The sequence below is a fragment of the Leptopilina boulardi genome, unplaced genomic scaffold (genome assembly GCF_019393585.1).
Source record: "Leptopilina boulardi isolate dan_hultmark-lab unplaced genomic scaffold, ZJU_Lbou_2.1 LbouV2_278, whole genome shotgun sequence".
NCBI classification, from domain to species: Eukaryota; Metazoa; Arthropoda; class Insecta; order Hymenoptera; family Figitidae; genus Leptopilina; species Leptopilina boulardi.
Genome location: NW_026137838.1, coordinates 1,395,825 through 1,417,066, shown reverse-complemented (window position 1 = coordinate 1,417,066; position 21,242 = coordinate 1,395,825). Strand labels below are relative to the sequence as shown.

At 26.0% G+C, this 21,242-nt stretch overlaps 2 protein-coding genes across 9 annotated transcripts in view; one reads left to right on the top strand and one right to left on the bottom strand.

Moving 5' to 3' along the window:
* LOC127281867 (tryptophan 2,3-dioxygenase) overlaps positions 1 to 21,242 on the top strand; it is a 317,236-nt gene that overhangs the window by 149,402 nt on the left and 146,592 nt on the right. The window lies entirely within an intron of this gene.
* LOC127281865 (multidrug resistance protein homolog 49-like) overlaps positions 12,485 to 21,242 on the bottom strand; it is an 87,446-nt gene continuing 78,688 nt past the window's right edge. For all 8 annotated transcript variants that reach the window (XM_051305827.1, XM_051305825.1, XM_051305830.1 and 5 more), the window contains 2 exons: positions 16,638 to 16,840; positions 12,485 to 13,499 (listed from right to left, as the gene is read on the bottom strand). In XM_051305827.1, the coding sequence (XP_051161784.1) occupies positions 13,493 to 13,499; positions 16,638 to 16,840 (210 nt within the window). In that variant the 3' untranslated portion in view covers positions 12,485 to 13,492. The remainder of the gene's footprint in view (positions 13,500 to 16,637; positions 16,841 to 21,242) is intronic.

Sequence of the window (21,242 nt, the reverse complement as noted above, 5' to 3'; positions counted from 1 at the left end):
AACTGTACTTGCATATATATATATATAATGTGGGTAGTGTTAAATCTGTGGTTGGTGGTTTGAAAATGTGTACATTGCTTTCTATCTCACTCTCGGACAGTGAACACAAAATATTCACACAGAGGTATCTGTGTGATACTCATTCTAAAATCCAACCCACTTTATCAGTGTCGGTGCTGATTTCACATTGCAATTGAGCAGAAATGTAATGAGGCGAGTTAATTTTCGAAAATTTCTCACGTTATACACACAAAATACATTACAGGAAATTTTATTTTTCGAAATAAATAAAATTAGGATAATTTACATTTTTTTCTAATCTCTTAATTAATAATAATTTTTTTTTAAATTATTATTGTTAAAAATAAAATAATTATCTTAATATTATTTATACACACAGAGAAATTTTTTTATTTGATACAAATAAAAATTTATTTGTCTCTGAGATTATAATAATAATAATAATAATAATAATAATAATAATAATAATAATAATTAACTAAATAATAACTAATAATAAATATATAATTATATAATTTTAATAAAACTCTTAGATACCTTTTGTCTTTTTGAGCCAAATATTGGCCTAAATTTTGAGGTTATGTTTGTTTCTTGGTCATTTCTCGACAAAATAACTTAACCTCAAAATTTAGTTCAATTTCAGAAGAAAATCCATCTCTCCTTCAACGTAAGGAAGGAGGGGGGCCTTGCGACTATATTCACAGTCTTGAAACGAACATAACCTTTAAATTCAGGTCATTTTTGGCAGGAAAAATTTTTGGCACTTGCGGCTATATTGAAAGTCTTTGAACATAACCTCATAATTTATGTCATTTTTGGCGGGAAATACGGAGAGAGATGAGGAAAGGGGGAACGACTTGCTGCTCTATTCAGAGTCTTGAAACAAACATAACCTCAGAATTTAGGTCACTTTTGGCGGGAAATACGGTGAGGGGGGGAGGACTTTCGACTCTATTCAGTTTTGAAACGATCATAACCTCAAAATTTATGTCATTTTTGGCGGGAGACGGGGGACTTGCGGCTATATTGAAAGTCTTGAAATGAACATAACCTCAAAATTTATGTCATTTTTGATGGGAAATACGGAGAGAGGGTAAGGGAGGGGGGAGGACTTGCGGCCCTATTCAGAGTCTTGAAACAAACATAACCTCAGAATTTAGGTCACTTTTGGCGGGAAATACGGAGTGGGGAGGAGGACTTTCGACCCTATTCAGTTTTGAAACGATCATAACCTCAAAATTTATGTCATTTTTGGCGGGAGACGGGGGACTTGCGGCTATATTGAAAGTCTTGAAATGAACATAACCTCAAAATTTATGTCATTTTTGATGGGAAATACGGAGAGAGGGTAAGGGAGGGGGGAGGACTTGCGGCCCTATTCAGAGTCTTCAAACAAACATAACCTTAAAATTTAGGTCATTTTTTGCAAGGGAGGGGGAGGAGAAGGGGGGGGGGGACTTGCAGCTATATTAATATGGGTCATACCATATCAAGTATATATATATATATATATATGATTCCTGTAGATATGTATGTATACATTGAAATAACGAGCATGAAACGAGTTTTGGTGTATGATATGAAACGAGGATGTAAACATAATTTAAAAATTTAAACCGATATCCCCCGCTTTTATTTCGAATACGTATTAGCCTTTTCGCGTATGTTCGATTTCTCATACATATTCATTGTGTCACATGAATATTAATTTTTATAAAACGGTTCCTCGGGATCTCGAATACGGCCGTTAGTTAAAAAATGGCCAAATAGAAATTTATCGCTTAACAGATTTTTAAGTATAGTCTTCAAAAAAAAAAAAAAAAAAAAATTTCTACCCCGCCAAAAAATTTATTTTCTCCCGAATGTGAAAATTTAATTTAAAAAAAATTCTATCAATGAAAAAATTTATTAATAAAAAAAAATTGTCCATTTCTAAAAAAAAAGATTATTTTTCTTTTTTTATTCAAAAGTTAAAAAATAAATATTCAGTGCAAATAGTCGATCGTTATTCGACACATCAGTATTGCGGTTGTTCGTATCGTGTTTCTTTTTCTTTTTTTTTTTACTTTCAAAGAACGAAATTTCATGTTATAGACGAAAGAAAAGAACGATCTAAGTGTGCTGCACTTTTATAAAAGAGATGTCGAATGCAATACGCGTTTAAAAGATTTTTTTTTCCCCGATATTCTCTTTTTTATCTAGATGAGTGAGAAAATTGGAGAAAGTAAAACCGGAAAAGCGACAGAAAAAATAGATTTATAAAAAAAAAAATGAGATTTAAAAAGAACAAGAATTAATGAAAAAAATAAAATAATGTCACATTGGAAAAATGTTACTCAAAAAATATCCAATCAAAAATTTACTAATGGCGCAGTACTGGCACAGTACTGACAAGTGTTGGCGCAGTTATACAATTAGCTATTTAATTATTTTATTATTCACTTTAATTATTTGCATCAAAATAAATTTTTGAAAAACTTTTTTAAGAAAATAAAAGTTGATTTTTAATTTTTAACAAGTGTTGTCAAGAAAATTTTTTTAAATTTTTATTTTAAAAATTATTAATTTTTTTATAAAAAATTTTATTTATTTTTAGTTTGATCGTTTAAAATTTTTTTTGATTTATTGCATATCTGAAAAGAATAAAAAAAAACTTGCAAAATATTTTGGAATTAGTCTCAGGAAACTTTTTGTTTAAATAGTTTTACCCACAAAAAAACAAAATAAAATACCTTTTAATTTTCAAAAATAAAATCAAAGTGAACAAAATTTTTATAAACAAAATATTTAAACAAAAAGATTCATTAGGTTCACTATAGAATTTTTTGTAAACTATTATTAATCAAAAAGAAAATCTATTTGAGCCAGTACTGGCTCAATATCGGCTCAGTACTGGTTTGCCAGTAATAGAGAAATAGAGATATAGAGAAATAATAGAGATAATAGAGAAATGTGATTATATAATTTTTGAAACAGAGTATTAATATATATTTAAAATAATAAAAAAATTACATTTAATAATTATTCGAAATATTTATTTAATAAATAGAGACAAAAATATAAAGTTGAATTTTTGAGAAAAAAAAAACTAATTTCACGAGATATAAAGGAAGTTTTGATATAGTCATTAAAGAAAATGTTACTTGAGGAGAAAAAAGTTGAAAAAGATTATTTCGCAAAAAAAAAAACTGTAAGAATCAGCAGCTAGAAAGTTAGAAAATTCGTGATTTATTTGTTTACCAAAGTCAAGGAAACGTGCATCAGTTTGTCTTGTGAAAATTTTCAGAAATAAGTAGATCAACTCTCCTTCTCTCTCTCTCTCTCTCTATCTATCTTCTCATTCAAGTGACCCCATTACATTATTCTTTATGTTAAAATTCTCCACGGAAATAGTGTATATACTCTTATTACTTCGTTTGAATTAAAATTATACTCTCGCAGAGCTTTACATATAAATTCAATTTTGTTTACTCTCATAAATTATATTTTTTTCCTAAAAAAAAAAAAAATATATATATATATATCTTTCCAACCAACTTGCTTTCATTTAAAAAAAAAAATCTCTTTAAATAGAACGAAATATTTTTCTCGGAAAATTATTTTTAATTGAAAAAAAAATTTTTTTTTTTTTTTTTTTTTTTTAATAAAAAAACAATTTTTTTTCACTGATGAAAATTAAGGAAGCACCTGTATTAATATTATATATTTCGTGTGTGTGGTTTGTAAAATATGGCTTAAATGAGCTGAGCTTTTCATTATGTAGGGTGAAAGGGACGACCACCAAAACCACAAACGATTCGTTGCTCTTTTGGTATGTTGCCAAAAATTTCGATGATTATATTATTTTCACCAACAGTGACATTTTTACAGGTAGGGGGAGTAAAAATGGGGGGGGGGTAAAATAGATTTTCTGTCTCATTTAATTTCTTTTGCGTCAATAAAAAAAAATTTATTAAATATTAAATATTAAATTAAATATTAAATTTATTAATAATATTAAATTAATTTTAAAAAAAATTTATTTTTTAGCCCCAAATTATTTATGCCCATTATGTAGTAATTTTTGTAATTTTTCTGTCTAACTATTCTTTGTGTAGACTACTGAATTTTTTTTTTATTTATTTTTATTCGTTTACTTATTATTTAAAAAAAATAAAATAAATAATAAATAAAAATATATTACTATAATTATAAAATTAAATTAAAAAATTTTTAAAATGGATTTTTTTTTTTAAATTATAAATATTCTTTATTTTTTGTAAGAAGAAAAAAAAATTGAATATTGAAAAGAAGGTTGTGTGTTTATGTATCAGCAAAGTATCAGGTTTTTGTGAGTGGTATATTTCATTTTAGTTTTGAAATACCAAGTTGTCGAGGAGCAATAGAATTTGTATTGAAATGATACAAAAGTATTCATCCAGTGTTACACACCCGATATATATATATATGCATATGTATATTTACAAAGCTATATTTTCGTTAAACGCTCCCAAATCCACTTTGATATGTATTCACTGTGTCCAAAAGCATGAATTGAACAGCTTATTTATATATATATATATATATATATATGTGTGTGTGAAATAGCGACCAGTTTCCATTGCTTTAAACTTTACATCATAATGATTTATATACGTTTTTGAAAATGTAAACACTTATTTATAATACCTTCATTTTCAATATAATAACTCTGTCTATCATATCACGAATTAACAGTAAAATTAGTGGATTATTTATTTTTAGTCATTTATTTATTCATTATTTTTATTTATATAAAAATTAGTATTCATGTTAAGTTTTTTAAATAAAATAAAATTTTAGGATATAAATTTGAATTTTTTTTTTTTTTAATAAAATATATCTAACAAATACCGTCTGACTGAATGTTGATTTTACTACTAATTTCATGTAATTTTCCAAGCCAAATCCAAGCGCAAAATTATTCATAATTTTATTTACTTATTTTTTATTTAACAATTATTTAATATTTATTTATTATTTATTTATTATATATTATTTAATATTTATTTATTATATATTATTTAGTATTTATTATTTATTATTTATTTATTTATTATTTTGTATTTTTTTTTGTAGTTTTTTTAATTTTTTAATTTGTAAATTTTATTTATTTTGTATAATTTCCCTTTTTCCGGTAATATATTCGTAATTTTTATAGGTAACGACTTAAATTTTTATTGTCTGACTAAACGTCGAGTTTTCTACTGATTTAATGGTTTTTTTGCCTCCATTATGTTTATTCAACAAAAAAAAAGTATACGTAGGTACAAGATAAATTATATTAATCTCCTTATCGCAAATTACCCCTTTTCACATTTGACACAAGTTTAATATATACGTATATTAATTTGCAGCAAAGTATATATATATATATATATATATATATATACAATTGAATATTAATATTCATGATACGCTTATCGAGAATAAGAATAGGAAAAAAAATTGCATATTTCAGAAAGAAACGATTTAATAAATAAAAGAATTATTTTCTTTTTGCGTGACTTACTGGTATTGACATTAGGGAAATTGCTGTAAAATATTAATTAATATTTATAATTCCTATGAATAATTCCTTTTTTTCACGTACCTAGACGTATATGAATCAATTTTTCAGTTTCATATTGTGGAAGCAGTACTAAAATTTAATTATAATATAAAATTAAATTATAGTGCAAAATTTAATTACAATATAAAATAGAGCTGTGCAATGTTCGAATCGAATCGAATTTTGTTCGGTTTTTAATGACCCTGACTCGAATTTCGAACTTTCGCCATTCGAACTCGGCGTAAAAATTCGAACAGTTCGGTTCGATTTATTTTGCACAGGTCTAGATTTTTTCATTTTCCAGGAAAACATTCTACCTAAAAAAATGGAATAAATTTGATTATTCTTAGTCCACTGCAATTTAGGTTCAATTGGTAGGTTTTTTGAAGGTTCTTTGAAGATTCTTTGAAGGTAAAAAAATAATAGAGACATGCTGATTAATTTTATTTGAATTTGTAAGGAATTTTTTCATTTTCCAGGAAAACATTCTATTCAAAAAAATCGAAAAAAATTTATTATTTTTAGTCTACTGCAATTTAGGTTCAATTGGTAGGTTTTTTTTAAGGTTCTTTGAAGGTTGTTTGAAGGTAAAAAAATTATAGAGACATGCTGATTAATTTTATTTAAAATTGTAAGGAATTTTTTCATTTTCCAGGAAAACATTCTATTCAAAAAAATGGAATAAAATTGATTATTCTTAGTCTACTGCAATGTAGGTTCAATTGGTAGGTTTTTTTGAAGGTTCTTTGAAGGTTCTTTGAAGATAAAAAAATAATAGATACATGCTGATTAATTTTATTTGAATTTGTAAGGAATTTTTTCATTTTCCAGGAAAACATTCTATTCAAAAAAATGGAATAAAATTGATTATTCTTAGTCTACTGCAATGTAGGTTCAATTGGTAGGTTTTTTTGAAGGTTCTTTGAAGGTTCTTTGAAGATAAAAAAATAATAGATACATGCTGATTAATTTTATTTGAAGTTGTAAGGAATTTTTTCATTTTCCAGGAAAACATTCTATCTAAAAAAATGGAATAAATTTGATTATTCTTAGTCTACTGCAATTTAGGTTCAATTGGTATGTTTTTTTGAAGGTTCTTTGAAGGTTCTTTGAAGGTAAAAAAATAATAGAGACATGCTGATTAATTTTATTTGAATTTTTTTCGAATTTTTTCATTTTCCAGGAAAACATTCTATTCAAAAAAATGAAATAAAATTGATTATTCTTAGTCTACTGCAATTTAGGTTCAATTGGTATGTTTTTTTGAAGGTTCTTTGAAGGTTCTTTGAAGGTAAAAAAATAATAGAGACATGCTGATTAATTTTATTTGAATTTTTTTCGAATTTTTTCATTTTCCAGGAAAACATTCTATTCAAAAAAATGAAATAAAATTGATTATTCTTAGTCTACTGCAATTTAGGTTCAATTGGTATGTTTTTTTGAAGGTTCTTTGAAGGTTCTTTGAAGGTAAAAAAATAATAGAGACATGCTGATTAATTTTATTTGAATTTTTTTCGAATTTTTTCATTTTCCAGGAAAACATTCTATTCAAAAAAATGATATAAAATTGATTATTCTTAGTCTACTGCAATTTAGGTTCAATTGGTATGTTTTTTTGAAGGTTCTTTGAAGGTTCTTTGAAGGTAAAAAAATAATAGAGACATGCTGATTAATTTTATTTGAATTTTTTTCGAATTTTTTCATTTTCCAGGAAAACATTCTATTCAAAAAAATGAAATAAAATTGATTATTCTTAGTCTACTGCAATTTAGGTTCAATTGGTATGTTTTTTTGAAGGTTCTTTGAAGGTTCTTTGAAGGTAAAAAAATAATACAAACATGCTGATTAATTATATTTGACTTTGAAAGGGATTTTTTTCATTTTCCAGGAAAACATTCTATTCAAAAAAATGGAATAAAATTGATTATTCTTAGTCTACTGCAATTTAGGTTCAATTGGTAGGTTTTTTTTTAAGGTTCTTTGAAGGTTCTTTGAAGGTAAAAAAATAATACAAACATGCTGATTAATTATATTTGACTTTGAAAGGGATTTTTTTCATTTTCCAGGAAAACATTCTATTCAAAAAAATGGAATAAAATTGATTATTCTTATTCTATTGCAAAATAACTTCAAATAGTAGGTTTTTTTTAAGGTTTTTTTTTAATATAAAATTTAATTATAATACACAATTTAACTATAATATAATAATTAAGAAACTTAACTACATAAATTGTAAAATTAGGGAAAATACACGAAACAAAAAAATAAATTTGATTCAAATAATCGGTTACTGAATTATAATCAAATAAATATTTACCTGAACCAATCCCACTTGGAAAGATTCCCCGGAAAGTGCCCCCTGGAGGTTCTATCAGAATTCCGCCGGAACTTCCAACGTAATTCCGTCGGAATTCCATCGGAATCCAAATAATTTCTGATGAGATTCCGACGGAATTCATATTAATTTTTTCAAAATTTTTAAAGTCCTAATTCCGTTGGAACTCGGTCGGAATCCCATCGGAAATTCTTTGGAACTCCGATGGAATTTCGACGGAATTACATTGAAAGTTCCGGCGGAATTCTGATAGAACTTCCAGGGGGCACTTTCCGGGGAAATTCAATTATTTGCGGTTTCAAAAATTATTTGTTTCAAGTAAATATTTATTTGATAATAGTCAATGAATTATTTGGATGAAATAAATTTTTTTTTTTTTCACTGTAGTCAGTAGAGGAAAAAAGTTTATTTATATCAATATAGATAAATATAAAGGTTGAATTGAACTGGGTCTCAGGGAAATTTGTGATATTTGTTGTGAGAGCGGTTTAAAGTTTTGGGTTTTGGAACTATTGTGTGCTGAACTCTCTTTGTGTGTATATGTGTGTGTGTGTGTCAGTTTCACGCGAATGATAGAAAGTCAGAACGTTTGCAATAAAGTGAGACGTTGAAATAGAATTTAGAAAGACTTGGGGGATGCATAAACCGGACAGCCAGTCACGAGGGAGTGAGCAAGCGAGTTTGTGTGTACTCGGAACAGCGTCGAGCATCGCGACGCATATAAATCAGCATAAATTGCAATTCTGGATTCCATAGGCGGTATGCACGTTCAGTAGTTCTCTGCTGCTGCTGCTGCTACTGCTCCTGCATGGCATGGCGATCTCCTATATACAGTGCAAGCAAAACGGTTATTACTTATTTTGAGAACTCAGACAATTACTAAACTTGTTGTTGTTATTTATTTATTTTTTTCAAAGTAATATAAATAAAATGTTTCAATATTTTTTTTTTATATAAATTTTCTACAAAACAAATTTAAAATTAATTTAAATTTTCTCTACTGAAAAAAATATTCACAGTACCGCACCAGTATTGTGACAATAGTCAATTTTTAATAGGGATTAGAAAACAAAAAAAAAAAATTAAAATCTGAAACTATTTTGAATTTTTTTTTTTTTAATTTTTTTAAAATGCACTATTTTTGAATAATAATAACGTGGAAAATGACTTGTTGAAAGATAAATAGAACCTTGGTCTTAAACTGTGTGTATATACGTAAGGCACATCATATTTATCTTACAGGCTAGCTCATGAAATTTGGCTAAATTACACAACCCCTTCAGCTGACTAAGGCAGGATGTGTCTACTATACTCGTGAATACTGCAGTACAAACAATGCTAATAACATTGTTAAATAATTAATTACAATGTTAGATGAAAATAATGAGAAATTAATATTACTTAAAATTAATTAACAACAATTGAGAACATTAAAAATGAGAGGGCAATTTTAATATTTATTATAATTATTCTTGGAAAAAGAATATTAATAGGAATAATAACAAGAAAAAAAATAATAGTAATAGTAATAATTATAGTAATAGTGTAATAGTAGTACTAGAAGCAATACTAGAAATGACAGTAATTGTAAAAGTGTAATAGTAGTATTTGCAGAAATAGTAGTAATAGTAGTAGTAGTAGTAGTAGTAGTAGTAGTAGTAGTAGTAGTAAAAATAGTAAAAAAAAGTAAAAATAGTAGTAATAGTATTATAGTATTTTTCGCAGAAATAGTAGTAATCGTATACTAGTAGTAATAGTAGTATTAGTCAAAATAGTAGAAAAAATAGTAATATTAGCACAAATAGTAGTAATAGTAAAAATAGTAGAAATAGTAGTATTAGGGAAAATAGTAGTAATAGTAGTATTAGCAGAAATAGTAAAAATAGTAATAATAGTAGTATTTGCAGAAATAGTAGTAATAGTAGTATTAGTCAAAATAGTAAAAAAATGTAAAAATAGTAGTAATAGTATTATAGTATTTTTCGCAGAAATAGTAGTAATCGTATACTAGTAGTAATAGTAGTATTAGTCAAAATAGTAGAAAAAATAGTAATATTAGCACAAATAGTAGTAATAGTAAAAATAGTAGAAATAGTAGTATTAGGGAAAATAGTAGTAATAGTAGTATTAGCAGAAATAGTAATAATAGTAGTATTAGTAGTAATAGTGGTATTAGTCAAAATAGTAAAAAAATAGTAATATTAGTAATAGTAATATTAGTAAAAATAGTAGTAATAGTAGTATTATCAAAATAGTACAAATTGTAATATTAGCAGAAATAGTAGGAATAGTAAAAATAGTAGAAATAGTAGTATTAGGGAAAATAGTAGTAATAGTAGTATTAGCAGAAATAGTAATAATAGTAGTATTAGTAGTAATAGTGGTATTAGTCAAAATAGTAAAAAAATAGTAATATTAGTAATAGTAATATTAGTAAAAATAGTAGTAATAGTAGTATTATCAAAATAGTACAAATTGTAATATTAGCAGAAATAGTAGGAATAGTAAAAATAGTAGAAATAGTAGTAATAGTAGTATTAGCAGAAATAGTAATAATAGTAGTATTAGTAGTAATTGTTGTATTAGTCAAAATAGTAAAAAAATAGTAATATTAGTAAAAATAGTAAAAAAATAGTAATATTAGTAAAAATAGTAGTAATAGTAGTATTATCAAAATAGTACAAATTGTAATATTAGCAGAAATAGTAGGAATAGTAAAAATAGTAGAAATAGTAGTATTAGAGAAAATAGTAATAACAGTAGTATTAGCAGAAATAGTAAAAATAGTAATAATAGTAGTATTAGTCAAAATAGTTGAAAAATTAGTATTATAGTAGTATTAGCAAAAATGTTAAAAATAGTATAAATAATAATAGTAATAATAATAATAAAAATAATAGTAATTATAGTAATAGTAATAGTTTCATAGTAGTAATAATAACAATGTAATAATAGTAATAATAATAGAATTTTACTTGTATTTTAAAGAAAATAGAAAGGTGCTTACTCAATGCAAGTAGTAAAAGAACAGTTTAGTCAGACACAAGTAATAAAGAAAATCAATTTATCTCCTATTTTACAAGTAGAATAGTACGCGTCTAGTCAGACGGTATTTTTTCAATAAAGAAAAATTTCATCTTGTATTTTTAAGTACTAAATTATTTTTTAAGTAGTAAAACAAACGTTTAGTCAGTCACTATTTTACACTTGGAAATCCCATCTTTTCTTAAGTAGTAAAAGACTCATTTAGTCAGACAAATGTATCCTCCAGGAAAGCACATTTTATCTTCTATTTTGTAAGTAGAACACTAGTTAGGCTTTTTTTAACATAGAAAAATTTCCTTCTTTTAAGTAGTAAAAAAATTTCTAGTCAGACATTCCATTTTTTAAGTAGTAAAGGGTGTGTTTAGTCAGACGTAAATTACACGTGAGAGTGTCTAAATATAATATATTTTCACACTTATGTTATACGATATATATATATATTTACCTTTTTTTTTAATATAATGTTAGAAACATTTGTCTCTAAATAATAAAAATAGGATACACACTCATGTGGAAACGATGTGAAAAGGGTTTTTCCGTTTTACTTCTCTACTTTTCAAGAACATTATTGTGTCAGCGACATTTACCACGTTCGATGAGTTATCGGCTCCTTTTCCTCCATTCTTCATTTATAAAAATATATATAGCCGCAAATGGATAAATCCTGCACATCCTTTGAACTTTATTTTCCTCTATGCGAGATTTATTTTTTTTCCACCTTCGTTATAGTAATAATAATTTAAAAAAAAAAAAAAAGAATCGACACTAAATTTTCATTTGCGTGGAAATTATTATAAAATTAATCAAAAAGTACTTGGAGAAAAAAAATTTGTTTTGAATCCTGTGTAAAGAATAAAAAAAAAAAAAAAAAAAAAAAGATAAATTGATGCCAAGTCTCGGGTATAATTAACTTTTTTTTTAATTCCAGCGCTTTTTCTTTATTTTTCAAGCGCAGATGAGCACACACGTAATCGTAGAGAATTTTTTTTTTTTATTTTTTTTTGAGTTTTTTTTTCCCCCATGTTTGTTGTATAAAAGATGAAAAAGTTTATGTAAAAACTTTCAACTTTTCCATTCCATCCATTGTTGGCTTTCCATTCCCACTTTACATTTCTCATTCGCTCGTAAATTTGTAAAATTTCCAGCCTTATTCCTGCCAAACTGAGTTTTCAGAGTCTACTCTCGACAGCACGTCGCCTCATAACATGTTTTTCACGTAAAGAGAAGAACTGCCGATTGTATTATCCGTTATTTGTTTCGAAGTGAAACAGCCAAAAAAAAAAAAAAAACAAAAACAAAAAAGTTATCATTATTTTTCATGATTTATATCGATTGTCGATTTTTTCCCATATGAAACTTTATTTTCTTTTTTTATTGCGAGAAATCATTTATACTTTTCATTTAATTGAAAAGAAAAAATAAATAGAAATATTAAGTAAAAAAAAATTAATTAAAAATTAAATTAATTAATAATAAAATTATAATTAATAATTAGGTTAATATAAGGAGACAGATTTTTTTTTGTATATATTTTTTTTATTTATTTCGCAAAAAAATGTGTATATATATAATTTTTTTTATCATTCTCTCTCTTTTTTTTTATCGTTGTCGCGCACGCGCGTACTTGTAAATTTTTTTTTTTGACACACTCATACACACACAAAGACCGCACAATTCGAGAATATATAAATTTATTCTTATACATAACAAGAAAAAAAAATTAATACTTTCCACGTCGACATACTGCTAGTATCACTGTATGTTTGTGTACATCTTGCTCTCATATATTTCATTTTTAAATAATCAATTTGAAGATAAAAAAAAATTACCCCTCATTACAAAACAAAAAACACGAATTCAACAAATAGTCATGAACACTTTTTAGCTGTAGCAGCAAAAAAAAAATTGACACATATTTTATTATAGTCAAATAATTTTTTATTTTAATATTTACCACCACAGCGAAAAAAAACGTGTCAAGCAAAAAATTTGTTCAATATTCTTTTTTTATAGTATTTTTTTTCACAAAATTCGTATTAAAAAACAAAATTTATTCTATTATTTTGTTCGCAATTATACAATTGATTAAAAAAGTTTTTTTTTTTAAACGAATAACAAAGAAAAAACTTAGAATCTAGGAACAATTTTCATTTTAAGGCACTGATTAATTAATCAGTTAATTTGCCAAAATTTTGATTATCAAAAAATTTTCGATTCGTATGTTTTTTTTTTCTACTAACATGCACTATAACAACTTTTATCAGAAATCGAAAGCACATAGGGAATATTACAATTGAAACTTGATAAAAATATATAACTTTCTAGACATATGAAAAAATATTCATGCTAAATCTCTATTAGAATTATAATAATAAAAAAAAAAACGAACGCCATCTTATATATAAATGACTACATATTGTCATTGCGGCAAAGCAGTTATAATTAAGTATCGCATTTTTAAGTAGGTCTTAAGTTGATTGGATATAAGAAGTGATATATATATATATATAAAGGCACCTGCATTATGAACTGGAATATAAAACAAAAATATTATATCTTCATTCAAAAAATCTTATTTCTCAAATCTATTTCCGCTTGATTAATATATAATTAATAAATTTACTTATACAATTCTAATTTAATCAAAAGTTTTTAAAAAAATATGAATGAAGTAAAAATTTCAAAAGAGGAAAAAATAATATTTTTCTCTTTTTTTTATGAAATACATACTTTTATAAAAAAATAATTTTAATTGAAAGTTAAGAATTTAATTTAAAATTTTTATTTAAAAACTTTAATATAAAGAACATAGAAAAAAGAATGGATCAAACAAAAAGTGGAAAAAAAATTCCCAAGTAAAGAAAGGAATTAAAAAATGAAATAAAAAAAAAGGAGGAAAAAAAAATTAAATGTTATCGTAATTATTAATTTCCTTCGGCAAATTAATAATAACAGTTTTTAAAAAAAAAGGAAAAAAGAGTTTGAAAAGCAATTATGTGCTGCTTGTTTTTAAAATTGGTTTTTTTTTTTTGAGAAGCGAAAGTGAATTATTCTTGTGACTTGGGAAATGAGAATCGACTGTAACTCGAGATTAAATTAGAACTCTATAAGTATTGGAAGCTGATTGGAAATGAAAGTGGAAGGCACAATTTTCTAATGAAGCCCCCCCCCCACCTCCCCTCTATTCGTTAACGAGACTACTAATTAGCTTACTTTGTAGCTACACTGTGATTCGCACCACCAAGTGGAAATACATGGGAAGAGCACCTACTTGAAACTTTCGGGGGCAAAAAAAAAAAGCTAGAGATCCTCAACTTCAAGATTAAAAAAAAATATCCTATACATTAAAGCTCATTTTCTTTTATCTTAACAATGACTATTGATTATTATAATTTTCAAAAAATCTACTCTCATATTTTTTAAATCTTTAAAAATGATATTTCCATAATTTAATTTTCTAACTAATTTAGCAGTTTTTTAATTTTCATTTTTTTAAAATGGAAAAACCTTTTTTTTCTAATCGAAAAAAAATTTTACAAATAAATCAGAAATTATAAAAAATTAACAAAATGAAATTTTAAGAATTGAAATAATTATGGTAGCAAAATATTTCTAATGTAAATTTTCGCAAAAAATTAAGTTAACATTATTTTGAATGGTAATTTTGGCAAAAAATTAAGTTAACGTAGAATAGAAATTTTTGCAAAAAAAAATTATGTTTAAATTTTGAATAAAAATTTTATTAAAAAATAATAAAAAGAAAAAATTTCTATTGGACGATACACTTGGCACGTATATGATATCAATAAATTTCGATATTTTCAAGTCGTGATCATATTTGTTTTTTTTACGATTGAGGCTCTATAAATTTTTCTCCTCGGGCAGGTTAAAAGTTTTTCTCATCGCGTGGGAATAACGGTGAATACTTTTTTTTTGATACATGATATTCGTCTTATATCAATAAAAATATATATTTCAAAGTCAGAAATTTTCTTTCTTTAATTTCGTTTAAAAAAAAGAAGAGAAAAAAAATGTCATAACATTAAATAAATATTCCCTTGAATCTACACGATGATGAAACATTTAAAAGTCTATAACAAAAAAAATTATTTTAAACCTCCAAAAAAATTAAAATTTTATTTTATTAAAAATTATATCCCTTTTTTATATAAAAAATTTATCTCCTATTATTTTGGAATCTCAAAATTTTTATCGAATATTTCTAAAATATTTATTTTGTTTGTAAATTGCATTTTTTCAAGAAAAAAGAAATTGAATTTTTTTCTATTGAAAGAGAAACTTGACTAAATTACATATTGAAAAAAAAATTGACTTTCTCATTTATTCGAGTTGATTATTTCGACGATAAAAAAAAATTTTTTTTTCGCCATTGACATGAAAAAGTGTCTTTTTTGTGCCTGTTTTGGGCAGATAAAGTAGCACTTTTTAAGGCAGTTTGGGCCAACTGCCTAAAAAAGACTTTTTTAGGCAGCAAACTGCCGTATAAAGTCTTTTTTAGGCAGTAAACTGCCCTATAAAGTCTTTTTTAGGCAGTTGTTAATTTTTGCATAATTTTTTTTTTTGCTTTTATTTTATTTATCAATTTTTATTATTTTTTTTCTTTAAAATTGTTTCACTTTTTCATAACAATGGCGAAAAAAATAGCGTATGTGGCTCGCACGTAGTAATTTTTAGGTTCGGATGATTTCAATACTCGCTGTCTGTGCGACTTCGGTTCGACTCGGCTCGCTTTCGGCTCGACTCGACTCGCCTTCGGCTCGTCTTCATCTCACCTACAGCTCGCCTTCGTCTCACCTACGTCGCACTAACGACAGCTCGTACTGAAAATTACATCCTCACCTAAAAAGTACTACTTTACGTGCTTGCCACATAATATACTATTTTTTTTTTTCATCCGCTGCAAATACTAATTTGTCGATTACTTTTTAATAAACTCGACGCGAAACTTAGAATATAAGTTTATCGTTGGGGAATTGCCGAGAATTTGCACTTAAACATAAATATTCTAGCGACCGGATGGCAGTACAGTCATGAAGTAAGTTTATCGAGGTATAGAAGCAAACTGAAGGAAACGTTTTGAATATTACATTAAAGCAATCTTGACAACTTTTTTTTTTTCCTTTCTTTTTTCTTCTTCTTAGAAACTGATTTTTCAAGAAAATTTTAAAAACATAGTTTCGCAGTAGCGTTATACATAAATGATCGGGAAATTAATATTAAAAATCACTACCATTAAGAAAAAAAAACAAAAAAAATCGTAATTCAATAAAAATTAATTTTTTGTCGATTGTTTTTTTTTGACATGAAGGCACTGAAGTTTAAAACAATATTTCCAGATTGTCCAATCGACCAATAACTTTTCTCGAGAGCTTTTTCAAAGAGCAATTACGAGGATAATAGAGAGATTATATGTTTCCTAGATATAAAGAGAGAGAGAGAGAGAGAGAGAAAAAGGAGGGCAAAAAAAGAATGGATTTTTAAAGGATAAAGAATTTTTCTGTCTCTTCGAGAATCTTTTCGAGTTTTTTGCCAAACAGGCAATCAATATGAGAGAGAAAAAGAATAGGAGACACAGAGAGAGAGGATAGAGAAATTTTCCGCATTTTCCTAGTGAAGTGTGAAAAACTTTGTGTGATCAATGATTACCCTTCCATGGCAGTTTCCTGAAGATTGTGCAAATGAGCGTAGAGACCATCGGCGGCGATGAGATCGTCGTGTGTTCCCATTTCGGCGACTGTTCCTTTTTCCAGGACACAAATCACGTCAGCATTCCTTATAGTGGCCAATCGATGAGCGATGGTTATGCAGGTCCTTCCCTCCATGGCTTTGTCCAAGGCAGCTTGCACCACCTGAAATAAAAATAGCCTTGGAAATAAAATCTGCTGCTTTTGAACAATTTTTTTTTTTGGAACAATATTTAACAATATAAAAATATACCGACACAGAAATCTACATTACCGACTGATTGTTAAACAGTTTTTCTTAAAAAAATGACAATCTAAAAAATATCGACATAGAAATCTACCTTACTGACTGATGGGAAAACAGTTTTTTTGGAAAAAATGATAATATGAAAAATCACCGACATAGAAATCTACCTTACCGACTGATGGTAAAACAAGTCGTTTGAAAAATGAAAATATAAAAATTACCGACATGGGAATCTACTTTACCAACCGATGGTAAGGCAAATTTCTATGTCGGTAATTTTTATGATAATTTTTCAAAAAACTTTTTTGCCATTAGTCGGTAAGGTAGATTTCTATGTCGGTAATTTTTTATAAAACTGTTTTACTATCAGTCGGTAAGATAGATTCATATGTCGGTAATTTTTAAACAGTAGGATTCCGGTTATCCGAGCTAATGTGGACCGGACCTACCTCGGATAAGGTGAAAACTCGGATAATCCGAATTGTTATTACAATTTAAAATTATTATTTTTTAAACAATTATTCTTTTATTATAAACGGGAAAATAATATTGTATATATTTCATAATAATTTAAACAATTTGAATTTATTAAAAATAAACTCATATTTATAAAAAACTAAAATTAAAAATAACTCGGATGAAGTAGACAAGACTCAGATAATACAGAATTTCCTACTGGGACACCACCTCGGATAATCGAGACCTCGGATAAAGCGAGCTCGGATAAACGGGGTTTTAGTGTATTGTCTTTTTTATAAAACTGTTTTATCATCAGTCGGTAAGATAGATTCCTATGTCGGTAATTTTTATATTGTTTTTTTTATAAAACTATTTCACCATCAGTCGGTAAGGTAGATTCCTATGTCGGTATTTTTTTATATTGTCATTTTAAAAAAACTGTTTTATATTTTAATTTTTCAATATTTTTTATCATCTTGTTAAGTTTTTAACCATCTATGTATTAAAATTGATTTATTATGCATTTTCTTTATTGTCTTTTTTTTCCTAATAACTTTTATAATTATTCTGTTTGTTTATCAATTAAATAATTTAAATAATTTTCCTAAAAATACTGCTCTCGCTATTTTGCCTTCGCCAACCATTTTGCCATTACTTTTTATTTGTAAAAATAATCACATATTTTCGATTTCTACTAAAATTTATTAACGTAAACAGGATTTAAATTCAATACCACGGAATTTACTTTTCTCGAAATGTATTGTTACGGTAAAACAATAGAAGATAATAATAAACAGACTATGCTTTTTCATTCCTTGTTGATTTGGTGAAAATCCCTTGAGGAAAAAAAAAGAGTGAATTCTGATTTTTCAAAAAAAAAAAAGGCACAATATTAACGCAGTGAATTGAAAAAATAAATCTTTATCTTAAAAAAAGGAAAATAATTGAAAATAATTGAAAATAATTGAAAAATCAAATTGAAAATAAAAAAGGAAAAAAAAGATAAAGATCTCTCTTTCTTTTCTATTAGAAATTTTCTCATTTTCTCTCTACTGTCTGGTCGTTTTATAATTATAAGACTTTTTTTGCCCTACCGGATAATCGTTTTCCAGCACTTCGTCAACTCTCTGTAATTCGTTTAGCTGGCAAGCTCAGCATTCGTGGATCTTTTCATGATTAACAGTATTCTACGAAATTGTCTTTTTAACCATCACGATGAAATGTGCGTTCGTCGAAAGGAACCACAATCGTTCCACACGATTTCATCGAAATTCATTCTGTGCTATTCTATATATATATATATATATATATATATACGTATATTTACTATATAGTCCAGTAGCAAATTTTCCCAACTTGAAGAGAATCGCACGCGATCATAAAGCCTATACGTACTTCCGATTGTCGACAGTATTGCACGTGCAAGTATTACTCGATGAGGCGAACGAGTGCGACAATCCACTCATCGATTGTATGCGCGACGCCAAAGAAAATTCTAAATAAAAAAATAAAAAAAAAAAAAAAACTCCAACAAAAATCCTCTCTCTTTATCAAGAAAAATATTTCACATTTATATTTAAGCGAAAAATTCCAATAAATGATTTTCTAAATTTTAAAATATATACTATAATTAAAAAGTACCGCATTAATAAAGCACCATAAATAAATATAAAATATAAGAATAAAAAATGAATAACCAAAAAAAAAAAAAAAAAACTATAATAACAAGAACATAAAAATAAAGTATATAATAATAAACTATAAAATTTTTAAAATGTTCTTCTTTTCTTCTATATATTTGAAGCGTACATATTTTGAAGAGGAAAAAGAAGAAGAAGAGAAAAAAAAAGAATACTCATTCTTGCCTTTCTAAGGGTTTATTAACTCAGCAACGAAGAAAACACCATCCGAAACTCTATCCGCCTAGTAAATCCCCCCTAAGACCCTTCATCGGATCGTTGTAATCCTATGTTTACTTTTCCTTTACTTCTTATGATCCTCCTGACAACTTATTGATATCTCATAAAGCCTACTTTATCGGAAAACTCTGATTCTCTATTTTTATTAACTCCACATCTTCTTATCTCGCAAACATATTTTTTCACACACACAAATACACTATAACATGAGAAAAAATAAATTTTTGTACAAGATTGAAAAAAAAAGATGAGAGCAATTAGAAGAATTTTTATATTGATTCTAATTAAATAGAAAAAAATTTATATGAGGGTCAGAATACTCAGAATTTCTCAAACGGATCACCTAAAATTCAGAAATTTTTTTTTTAATCAAAAAATTATTTCTTTTGACTCCTTACATGGTAAAAATAAGTCCCTGAATTTTTTAGGTCAAAAAAAATTTTTTTTTTTAAGTTATAAACAATTGAAATTTTTTGCAGTCTTATTTTAAAAAATTTTTTTCTCGAGTTCCTGTTTACCAATTAAAAAAAAAAGGTTTTTCTCGTCTTAAAATGTAGTTTCTAAATATAATTTTTATTTTGAAAAAATTTCATATTTAATAAATTTTTATATTATTTATTTATAAAATGTTATTAAAAAATAGTGTTCTTGACGTCCTACAGAAAATTAAAATTTTTTTTTGAATAAAAATATAAATAATAAATAATATAATATAAATAATATAATAATAATAATAAATAAAAATAAAATATAATTTTTATTTTGAAAAAATTTCATATTTAATAGATTTTTATATTATTTATTTATAAAATGTTATTAAAAAATAGTGTTCTTGATGTCCTACAGAAAATTAAATATTTTTTTTTTGAATTCCCCACACAATTTTGTGTAAGAAACCGTTGAGAAAAAAAATGAGACTAAAAAAAAAATTTCTGAATTTTAGGTGATCCGTTTGAGAAATTCTGACCTATGAATTAAAAAAAATTCCAAACCAACATAAAGAATAATAAGAATAATAGGATTTAAAAAAATCAAACAATTTCGAATCAAAATTTTGATGTTTATTCCCCTAAAGAGAGAGAGAGAGATGGAAAAAGAGGAAATTAACTTTTTAACAAGTTCCCATAAAGATTTTAACCTTGGCCATAAAGTTATTCTTTTTCTTACAACAATAAAGCTTTTATGCATTTTTTGCGGACATTAAACTACCCTCAATTTCATTTCTGTTTTGGAGTTATGAGATGTTTAATGGGGATGTTTCATAAAAGTGAAGTAAATAGCTCTTTCTCTCCACATACACTCGGCTTTGTTTTCCCGTATGGCTTCCCCCCCTCCTTCTCTCTCTTTTTGCCTTTGAGGAGATGAGAGACATACTTCAAACAAAATTACATATACAATTATTTGATAAACGATTATAAAATAATAATAAAAAAATTATTAAATAAAAAAGTAACAAAAAAAAATTAATAAGATAAATAAATTAATAGAAATATAATAATTAAATAAAAAAAACAATAGGAAATAAAAAAATTTAAATAAATAGTTTTCAATTAACCGTAAAAAAAATTCTTATTAAACGCAAAATACTTGTTATTCCAATTAAGAGAAAAATGTATATTCTTTTTTTTTTGTTGAATTATTTGATATGCAAATAATTGATCCAGCAATATTTGTTTTCACTTTATTCGCAAATAAATCGAAAATGTATATCAATTTCTTGAAAATACACGAGGGGGAAAATGGACAAATTAGATTAGCAAAGTTGCATTCGCGGAACGTTAACGTATAATTGTTGGTCGATGAATCACTTGAATACTGATTAAAGAACGCAGTTACCGTGAATGGGAATGAATCCTCGATTTAGTCCACGTACAGCACAGTAAATACATTAGCACTAATTCGTGTTCATTAGAATAATGACATTAAGTGGTTTTCCGTTTAA